This window comes from Dermacentor variabilis, chromosome 6 (genome assembly GCF_050947875.1).
Source record: "Dermacentor variabilis isolate Ectoservices chromosome 6, ASM5094787v1, whole genome shotgun sequence".
NCBI lineage: Eukaryota > Metazoa > Arthropoda > Arachnida > Ixodida > Ixodidae > Dermacentor > Dermacentor variabilis.
Window position 1 is genome coordinate 137,579,913 of NC_134573.1, and position 11,455 is coordinate 137,591,367.

At 47.4% G+C, this 11,455-nt stretch overlaps 1 protein-coding gene across 2 annotated transcripts in view; it reads left to right on the forward strand.

The window, feature by feature from the left end:
- Positions 1 to 7,805, forward strand: part of LOC142585289 (transketolase) — a 42,899-nt gene extending 35,094 nt beyond the window's left edge. For both annotated transcript variants that reach the window (XM_075695927.1, XM_075695928.1), the window contains exon 11: positions 7,456 to 7,805. In XM_075695927.1, coding sequence (XP_075552042.1) covers positions 7,456 to 7,628 — 173 coding nt within the window. In that variant the 3' untranslated portion in view covers positions 7,629 to 7,805. The remainder of the gene's footprint in view (positions 1 to 7,455) is intronic.
- The last annotated feature ends 3,650 nt before the right edge of the window (positions 7,806 to 11,455 follow it).

Genomic DNA, 11,455 nt, shown 5'->3' on the forward strand with positions numbered 1-11,455 from the left:
CAGTTCTGTCCTCACTAGGTTTTATAATTATTTCTTTGTTTAATATATTAAGAGTTTGTGGAAATGCAATCACACTGATAGCTTTGCAGGAGGTGACAAATAAAATGGCAGAGATTCTGACTTCTAAGCTGCTGGTACAGTCCACTAGAACACTCGGATATAGAGCCAGCACAACAAAAGCTCTTCACACTGTGTGTGATCCTCCTGATACAAAGGTTCATGAAGATTATAGTACTTCTCTCATGACAGGTGTGCCTACATGGAGTCTGTCCTACAAAATCCACCATTCTTAAACTATTTATCATACTGCTTCAGAAGAACTTCAGTTTGGCCTAGTTGTTTACTGCATACCAAATACAGTGGAACCCCGTTCATACGTTTTTCACCGGACCGCGAAAAAAAAACGTAACAGCCGGGAAAACGCAACAGTGAGGAAAGGTCCGAAAATTAATGAAAACAGTGCAGCTTTGCCTTGAAACAATTTATTTCGGCATCAAGTGAGCTTAGGTCTTAAAAAAATCGAGAATGGTCGATTGCCGTTTTTTCCGCTCGCTGGAAAACACGACGCGTTTCTCGATGGCCTGGAAAGCCGCATTGCTCTCAGCGTCGCTTTGAGGTGCGACGTACCTGCGAAGGAGGTACAGAGCCGCGACGGCTTCTCCAAAGCTCGGGTCCGCCAACTCCCCGGAATCATGCGGCTCGTGCTCCTCGTCATCACCACCGTCTGAGGCTTCACTCGCAACAGTCTGCAACGATCTCTGCAATACTCCGACACTCGGATGTCACGACAGCAGCATCCACGGCGACGTAGTCGTCATACGTGACTCCCGTGGCACCCAGCGCATTCAAAGCTTCACTCAGCTCTTGATCATGAGAGGCTGCTTCCGTCTCTTCAGCTTCCGTGGCAGTTTCCTCTCCGCCGTCCACGCGAAAGCCACACCGCGCGAAGCAGTGCTGTGCAGTTGACGCGCTCACTGCAGTCCACGCTGAAGCGACGTAGTGCATAGCGTCCAGTATTGAAATGATCGTAGGCTGCTGTCCGCGATCAATACGCGCCAGACAGCGCTTTACGATGGACTTCCTGTACGAGTGCTTTAAGTTCTTTATGACGCCGGCATCCAACGGCTGCAAGTGGCTTGTAGTGTTTGGAGGAAAAAAAAACAAGCTTAACGTTCCGAAAACGACGGGTCTTTCGGGTGGGCAGCACAATTGTCCAGAAAAAGGACAACACTCCTGCACTGGGAGCCCATCTTATTGTCGAAGTAACGAAGAAATTCTTCGAACAAAGAACCCGTCATCCATGCACGACTGTTGCTTCTATAGTGACATGGCAGCAGGCGAATGTTCTTTAAGCACCGTGGGTTTCGGTATTTTCAGATTACCCATGGCTTCAGCTTGTCCGAGCCATCCATGTTGCAGCAAAGGAGCACCGTCAATCTTTCTTTGCTGCATTTGCCTCCGTGGCATGCTTCGCCCTTCAGGCTTAACGACTTGGATGGCTGCACCCGAAAGAAAAGACCCGTTTCGTCGGCATTGTATATGTCACGAGGCTCATACCCCTCAATTATGGCAGATAGTGTGGCCTTCCAATCGTCGACTGTTTCTAAGTTTACACTTGCTGCTTCCCCGGATACAGTCTTATACGCGATGCCGTGCCTCTTTCGGAAACGGTCGATCCAGCCATTTGACGCCGCAAAGTCACTGATGCCCAGTCGGTCGGCTATTTCCATCGCCTTCTCGCGCAAAATGCTGCCGTCGAAGTTCACACCGGCAGCGCGGGCTTGTTTAAACCAAGTAAGAAGCGACTCGTCGAGGTTCCCATACTTGGCGCCACGAGCCTGCTTAGCTTTCGGGCCGAAGAGCGCGGCATTCCCTTGTATCTCGGCACGCTTCGAAACGATGCTGTTAAGCGTCGAGGGTGGCAGACCAAGATCCTTGGCGATGTCGACTCTCTTCCGCGCTGGCTGCCTGTCGACTGCGTTGAGAACATCCAGCTTTTCCTCGAGGGAAAGCGCCTTGCGCTTGCGCGACGCCATCAAAGGACGACAAATCGCTCGCGGTGTTAGCGAGGCCCGACGAGGCGTAGGCAGCGTAGGTGTTGACGGGAGGACACGGACGACTCGGATGGGTTGAACCGCACAAACAAGAAAGACTGGATTAGCGAGGCCTGACGAAGCGTAGGCAGCTTAGCTGTTGACGGGAGGACACGGACAACTCGGATGGGTTGAACCGCACAAACAAGAAAGACTGGATTGCTGCGGGCCCGCGGGTTTTACTCGCTTCGGCTGACGAGGCAGTGGCCATCTAGTGGCAATCTCTCCAACTCGCGTGCGGCTTTTTATGGCCTCTGAGATTACCCACGCGCGTGCAAAGGTGTAATCTCGGAGGCCATGGTCTTGTAGCCAATTCCGTAGCCAAGCCTGGCCAAGACTCGTCAAAATGGCGGTTGGCGCGCGTTGCCCGGCCGGGTTCGGGGTGCCAGGTCGCGACGTAACATGCGGGAACGTTTTCACAGCTACAACGTAACAGCGGGGTACCCAATACATTGGATCCTATGGGAGCTATGCCGGGACCGGACGAAAACGACGTAACAGCCGGGAAAACGCAGCAGCGAGGAACGTAACAGCGGGGTTCTACTGTACTGCCCATGTCGTTTTTGTCTCTTCCACTCTCCCTGCCTTTATTTGCGGTCAATGATATCCAGTATTCATTATACAGTGGAGGGTCATTTGCCATTCGGAACAGTCGGTTTTGCCTGAAAGGCGAAGCATCGATAGAGATAGCAAATTAGGGGACAGCTTTATGAAGTAAGGACAGTAGTTTCATCAGCTGTATAAATTTGTAAACATTTGCTCACTAACTGAATTAACGAGCATGCTATCACACACGCACAAGCAAACATGAACACATCACGCCGGATGACTGCAGACTCTCGCTGTCAAAACGCTGACATGAGCAAGAACTGCAGCAGCAGCAACGAGCGAAGTGGCCTTCGACCTGTCTATCGCTTCGACGCAAACGGCAGAAAGAAAATGGCACACGCATAGGTATGAGCAGTCTGCGGATTGCTTTCAAAATGCGGAGTGCGCGACCGCGAACCGCCGCTCTAAGCACAGTTGTTGGAATATAAGACCCCCACTCCCTCCCGCGCTGCCTCCCCACTTTCTTCCCTTTCGTGCATGAGACTACGCTGTCATCATCAGTTCCCGCCTGCAAAATACGTAGTTCCTGCTAGAGCCCAACACCGCCCCCTCCCTCCCAGCCCCCATGGCCTTTCGTGCAACGGAAGATGGCGATCGTCTGCGATCCTCGGGTGCTTTCACCGACACATACAGCATGCGATGCGTGGCGATGGTGTTATAGCCTATGGGCTTTATAAGGAACATCACGCCGATTACGGCAAAGATGCGCCTGGAGTGTCCATGTAATTGCTATCGCAATACGAGGTCTTCACCTTTTTCTTGAAGTTGTCCTCAACAGAAGCTCAGCTGTGGTGCAAATTGTACATTCCAAATATTTTTGAAATGTGTTCTCTTCTGGGGCTCCATTAGAGGTTGCCCAAATAAAATCCGAGCCTTATGTAAATGCTACAGAGTGTATACATCACTGCAAGCACCAGTCGAAAAGATGCATTCTACAGAGGTGTGCTGTCTGCACTATGAAACGCCAACCTTCGAGGACAACATGAATGTAAAAGACTTGAAATGTCCCCTTATGCCTGCTATAAAAACAGGAACAGCTAGGCCCTTAGTGCATGGTCGCCCCAGGTAACCACCTCACTTCTGTCCAACTGAAAATGGAAATTATTTCGCTGTGAACAGCATTTTCTTACCAGATGGTGCTCACTTTTTGAATGAAATTAAGTTTTACTCGCAAACTGCATGATAGAGTTAAACAACATGCATAAAAAATGCCAAAACACACTGCTGATTCATTTGGCAGTATTTGCTACATTCTTGCACTTCCCTAAATCAAATGCTGTCATACTTTTTGTCCAGAGTAAAAAATCTAATGTAAAGATGACTATAAAGCTTCTAAACAAAATATAAATCTAATGCATGCTCGTTTTCATTGCAAAAAAAATCTAAAGGGTCTAATATGTTGCTCAATGACAGCTGTTTTCTTAAGTCAGCTATGCTGTCCGATTGTTGAAGTCTGCTTCACTGCAATACAGTGTTGTATGGTAAAGCATACAAACGCCACAAAGATTTTGTTTGGATCCGACTGGGCACCACGCAGGATATTTTTGGCCCAATTTTTTAAAGATGGTGCACATTATAATACAAGAAATACTGTAACCAAATATTGCGAGCTGCGGTATTGCTTGAATATCTTCCTAGGGCAGATCAAAAATGGGCATTTTCTGTGGGAGATGTTAGTTCAGTCTATTGACTGTTTGCTAAGCTTCGTCAAGACAGACCTTGCCTCCAAAAGGGGGGGGGTCGCTATTTTGGTCACCATAGGGCTGACTATTGCATGCTGACTAAGTTCGAATTATCCAGTGAAAGCCAATTTTAGGAATGAAAAATAGTTTTGGCCCATAGAAATTCATGGGGGTGGCTCGGACCTTCGGGCTGGATAGAATTAACCAGAGTCCAATTAATGGAAGTCAGCTGTACTAGTATGTCTGTGCAGCAGTTAACTTTAGCAGCATGATGCACAATCTATTTACCACAATGTTTGCTTGGGCCAGTGGATACTTGCAATGATCCCATTCAGGCAAGCATTGCTGTAGAATATTGTGCATCCTGATATCCTGAACTGGATTTCGGCTGATCGTCACTGCTGCATTTCCATTAAATTCTGTTAAGATTCTTATTTTTTCTTTGTTTAGCAGTCGGAAAAACTCCCCATGAGCATTCGGACAGATAGGGCCCTCGGTTGTCTTCCCTATAGACCGTTTCATCGGGCGAGGAGGATAGGGCGCGCGGAGAGCCTTTCCTCCTCTCTGGCTTGGGCGATCCGGCGCGGCGCAGCTTGAAAGTATTGCTGTCGCGTGCTCCGGAACGATTTCTTGATGTTTTAGATCGTACTCTGTGAAATTTACGCCGTGTCCGTTCATATAAGGTCGTCAGGGAAGCCTTTCGGTGCATCGGTAACTACAATAGGCTGAAATATCTTTTGGGGGCGCGAAAATGTGACGCGTTTTACCAGCCGCGGTGTACGCACATTATCAGTCGCGGTGTGTGTATGTGTTGTGAACTATTTTGCTTATATCGGTTTTAACTCAGCAAAGAAAACCGGTGTCTCTTTATTAGCAGCATGAAATGGTAAATCTGCTCAATATCTGATCGCTTGGCGTAGGGAGTAAAACATAAAGCATAAGAGCGCATGCTCGTGCACGGCCAACCTAAGGCAACCACGAAACATCTAAGCGGCAGGCGCAATCAAATATTTGTGATGCACCGGCATCGTTCTGGCGCATTTCAAGTTTAGTAGGCTTGAAATTACCATATGTCTACGCTAGCCTTCCTGCATGAGGCCGATGGCGCTGCTCAACACAGTGATCACTGCGGTTGGTGATCCAGCACGGTACATATGTAAGCTGTGCGCTTCGGCATTGCCTTTTTGGCCTGCATATACAGCCATAATATATGAGGGATCGCATAAAAAGAATGCGATGCCTATTTTTGAGGACAAAATTTCCGTAATACGTGTGAGTGCGTCGTAGAGAACGGAACGAACACAACCGAAAAAGAAATTCGGTTATCATCCTCTTTCTAGAAAACGCAAGAGAAAACGGGCTAACACCGCAACAGGGCCTCGCATAGTCACGCCGCACAACGTTTATAAATATATAACCGCTGATGCGGTATGCTTGGACCAAGAGGTATATAGAACAAATATATATGTAATCCAGCACTTACCACTGCTTAGGACGCTCGCGCAGTTCGTAAACAGTCCCTTTGCTGGACAAGCGTAATTCAGACTGTAAGGTATGCTGCTATCACTTGTCAAAACTGTTTTATTCAGGGGCGGAAACCTCATCCATCGAACCAAGTAGCCACGCAATGTAACCTGCAGCGAACAGTTTGAACGCTTGTCGAAGTATAACGTCACAGCTCCTATCGTAGCAGAACGGTACCCACGCTCACGCTGTTACGATCGTCGCGTATGTTTCATGGCTCCTAAACCGCAGCTTAGAAATAGAGGATAATACTGCAATAAGGTCACATTAGTGACTGGAACATTCAGAAATACACAATTCATCTCCGAGGCTGATTGTAGACTCGAATATGCGCGCACACATCGCGCTGCGTGTTCCGTCCACCTCAACGCCAGCAGAAATTCCGGCCATGACGCCTTAAACCACTTCAGCACGTCTCACAGAACCGTTTACCACGTAGAAGACACACGTAATACTAAACAGGCCGCACGACGGCGAAAACAAACGCCAGAACCTGCCGCCGAGCGTATACCTGCCATGCAAAAGGCCGCTTTCACCCAAGCCAGTATGGCGCTGCTCATAGGCGGCGCCACTGCGCTCACAATATGGCGGCGCCTACGAAAAAACGGTCTATAGCCACCAACCTAAAGAACACATGGGTGTAGGTCAGTAAAACGAATTAAAATCTGACCCACCGACCACTCAGTTTGGCTCACTTGTATTTGTGAGAGATCTGGCCCCACCAGACTCGTTTGCTCGCTGAATTCTGGCTTCGACATGTCCACTTGGGGGCACATTCATTAGAGCTTGCTCAGTCATCTGGGAAATCGTGAGCTCGGTAACCCAGTGTTACAGCTGGTTGGATTCACTTTTGATCATAGCAGCTCAGTTTTGCACCAGCTCTTGTGGACACAAGCTATTGGAATGGCATGAGATTCATATTTATTTAAACCCACTCCAGCTTGCACAAGCTCCAGTTCTCCGAGACTTGATCTAACCCAGGCTTGCAACCACCTGACTCGCGCTTATGCAGAACAACCTCAACTGGCACACATTGCTCTGAAGCTGAGTGAGTCGACTCTGGAGTTAATTCGGCAACTTGTGAGCTTGAACGCGCACCAAATAAGAGCAAACAATGCAATTTGAACTTATCTGTCTGGGTATACAGGTGCGCCGCTTTCGCATGACCGATTCTGTCAAAAAGCGGCGGTTTTCTGTCAGTCGCTCGACTTTAAGTTGCGCAACTATGGTTGCAGACCTACCGAACCAATTGGTGGCACAGGGCATCTGTATACGCTGGCGCTTGTTTTACATGCTGATGGTGGTCTGAGCAGACACAGATGCCATCGGTTGGTGTTCACATTATGGTGGGACAGCTGGCAAGTAGCACTTGACGGTGTGAACGGTTGCCATGAGTGACTCCTTGGTCTCAATCCGCAGTCGTGACCTAACTCAATTGCCAGTGTAAATCCGACCAGCTAGCCCACCATTGTTTAAAACTGAACTGTCTGCCTTCCGTTCGGCTTCTGAGAGGTTTGATTGGTGTTCTTTTACTCTCCCCTCTCTAGGTGGCATCGGGGATGCAGTCAGCTCGGCTGTGGCCCTGGAGAGGGACATCGTGGTGAAGCATCTCGCAGTGCGTGGAGTGCCACGGAGTGGCCCCTCTGCTGCTCTGCTCAATATGTTTGGAATTGACGCTGAGCACATCATCAAGGCTGTCCATGAAGTCCTCAAAGTCTGAATACTGTGCAAATTCCATGAACCATCATAGTTATGCTGGCAGATTTAATTAGGTCCTGCTTGTATTAAAATAACCCTGTGCTTGTTACGTCCTTCAAAATATATATTTTTGTGTTTGCGCTCATTCCAAGCAAGTCTCAAATGTATACACTGTGCAGTAAAATTTCTTCAAGTTTTATTTCGAGCATTGTGTTTTTGTTGCATGCAATTTAATCTTGCCAGAGTTATAGCAAGAAGGCCTAAAACTTGTACAGTGTGCCAGAATCTCTGAATGCCATGATGCTGCTAAAATGCCGCAGCTGAAAGCTAAACAAGCAGCCTATGAAGCAGCAGCTGAACATGAAATGGCATGTGCAGTATAACTTTTGTTTAAGAACCCCTCAACCATTGAGCTCGGATTTTATTTAGTCATAGCTGGTGTGCCAGTGTAGAACTGTTGTGGCTTGAGGTAGTGTTTGAGCCAGGAATCCGCCAAACCCATCGACGACTACATTCGGTACTAGGAACGAAGTAAAAAGGATTTTTACATTCCTTGCACTGGCTCCATATACGGAGGCCCACTACAAGGAGCATATTAAACGTCTGTTCCCATCAGCGCATGTCAGCCCTGCAGAACCAAAGGTCTGTGCTTTTAATACTGTTCTTTCCTACGCGACTAGACTAGAGAATCTGAATACTGAAGCGGAGACAGTCTCATTCGTCAAATCGGTTGCGATATCCTGCCCATGATAGTGCACCGTTCCGCCGAACTCCACCTTTGATGTTGCACCTTTGCTCCTGCATATTTAGCTATCTGGGAATCCGAGGTCGAAGCCGTTCCCATGGTAGCCTTCGACGTTGACCCTATTCATCAATTAGTTCAGGATGTCTGATCCAGGTAGAAGGGTGGCCCAAACGCCACCTCGAGCCGCAACAAACTGGTTGGCAGCGGTGAGATCAAGGCACTCCTCACGATCTGGGATCGACGGACCTGGGAACCTTCGCAAGTTCGAGGTAAACTGCGGACTTGAACTATTGGACTTGTGTCTTCTAGCCTTTTTATTCGTTCATGTGTTCATGCGTAACCCAAAGTATGAATATCATCGCACTGTTGGCGTGGCGATTGGGTCTGCCCTGCGAAAGGATAATGGATGTTGAAGGTTGGAAATATTTGGAGGACGCTTAGACTTTAATAGTGGAACGTGATAGCGTTCATTTGGAGGTCCCTCCCCAGTCTTTGACTGTGGAGCCTCCTAAAGTTACTTTTTCTGTACAAAATTTCAATCGCATCAATAAACTGAAAACACTGAATAAAAGATCCCTGAGTGCTTCTCGCGCATCCTGGCAGCTGCACCTTATGTAACCGTAATGTTTACGCAGGTTTAAACACTGGCGGCGAATGCTGTGCACGAAGGCGATATTTCTGGTAGAAACGCGGCCTCTTGCGCCGGCCGATCCGGGAAGTAGTGCGCAGCCGTGCCAAAATAAATAAACAAATAATCATTTTAAGGTTTCTGTTATTGTTTCGTACTTTCAGTATTTCAGACTGCGAAGATTTAACATAAAAGGCGGTGTTTTGTTTCATGACATTTCTTTGTGGGCTGTCATCCCCAAAATTACAAGTAATAACTTTGTGAAGAATATATAAGGGAATTATCGCTCACGACTGCGCCGGCGCCAGACCCCGACACCGGATTTTCTGCGGCGACGTACGTCCTCACTTGCGGAAATAAGCGCGCCGCATTCCGAAGGCTGCACCATTGCGCGTTCGCGGAGAGCGGCGGCCAGGCGATAGTTCTCGCCATCTCTCGAGATGCCACGGGAGCCCGCGAGAATTCCCGCGCATTTCAATCGTTGTTCCTCGGCTGCTGGGACACGGTTCGCTCGCCGGTCCGGCTCGCCGGCGAAGGCATTGAACTCACCCCCCACGTGACGACTTCGGTGCCTGCGATTGGCTCGCTCGAGTTTGCGGAAACTCGGCGCCGTGAAGAAAATGGGTTCGGGAACCATCCTCGCGCGGCAGAGAATTCTTGCCGCGAAAGACCGTTTCGCAGCTCGCAAGTCCGAGAGATTTCTTTGGACGCTTACATAAATCCCCATGATAATGCACGTGCTCTCGCCAATTTATGCGATGAATCAAGGGATATGCGCAAATTGGCTTACACAGAAAAAAACGTATTACTAAAATGTGAGTTCAACCATGTCAACTCGCGTCCCCGAAAGAGAGTCCTTTGGACGCTTACATCGATCCCATGCTAATGCACGTGCTCTCGCCAATTTACGCGACGAGTAGACGGATATGCGCAAATTGGCTTACACAGGAAAAAAGGTGGTAAGCCCAATAAAACGGATAGTTCACTTTTTTTCGGAAGCAGGTGCCACTTCAACTAGCAAACCCAGAATTTAGGCCCCGAATGGAAGGCACAACTTAATGTATTATTGAGGAAAGAGCAATTTAGTAGCAATACCAATAAGTAGTTTATCAATGCGATAGCATTATATCGCTAAGGAAGCAGAAAATCCGGCATTGTTGTGACAATCAGTGGTGCGAAAATATTTGAACCCATTGGTGGGATTCGAGCCCACGATTTTAGGGGTTAATTAAAGCGAAGCTAATTAAGCCACAGCTAATTAAACACAGTTAATTAAGGCACTGGAACCCACGGCCTTTGGTGGTGGTGGTGGTTTACATTTTCTTTCGAAAATGCCAATTTTCACGATCCATTTATTAATCGCCTGAATAGTCGGAAATACTTCCGATAAGATGGGATTGATGTGTATGCCATACACCAGCTTTTTCCAGAGAAGTCAGTGGACATGGCTGTTTCGATATGTTACTGGGCTATAGGCTTATCTTTTTTTTTCGGAAAGGCTAATGGTCACGATCCATTTATTCATCGCCTGAATAGATGGAAACACTTCCGGTAAGACGGAAAATGATGTATATGTTACCCATCAGCGTTTTCCAGAAAGATCAGTGGACATGGCTGTTTCGAAATTTTACTGGGTTATCGGCTTACATTTTTTTCGGAAAGGCCAATTTTCATGATCCATTTATCCAACAGCTGAAGAGGTGGAAACATTTCCAATAGGATGGAGATTGATGTATACGCCACCCGCCAGCGTTTTCCAGAAGGATCCGTAGAAATGGCTGTTTCGACATTTTACTGGGCTATAAGCTTACCCTTTTTTCGGGAATGCCAACTGTCCAGATCCATTTATTCATCGCCTCAGTAGGTAGAAACACTTCCAATAGGATGGAGATTGATGTATATGCCACCCTCCAGCATTTTCCTGAAAAGTCAGTGGACATGGCTGTTTCGATATTTTACTGGGCTATAGGCTTACCTTTTTTCGGAAATCCCAATTTGTTGTATTCCATTTATTCATCGCCTGAATAAGCCGAAAAACTTCCAATAGGATGGAGATTGTTGTATATGCAACCCACCATCGTTTTCCTGAAAAGTCAGTGGACATGGCTGTTTCGTATATTACTGGGCTATATGATTACCTTTTTTCTTGGAAATGTCAATTTTCACAGTCCATTTCTTATAGCCTGAACAAGCGGAAACACTTCTAACAGGATGGAGATTGACGTATATGCCATCCACCAGCGTTTTGTGGAGATGTCAGCCCACATGGCTGTTTCGATATTTTACTGGGCTATAGGCTTACCTTTGTTTCGGAAATGCCAATTTTCGCATTCCATTTATTGATCACCTGAATAGGCGGAAATGCTTCCAATAGGATGGAGATTGATATATATGCCACCAACCAGCGTTTTTTAGAAAAGTCAGTGGACATGGCTGTTTCGATATTTTACTGGGCTATAGGATTACGTTTTTTCGG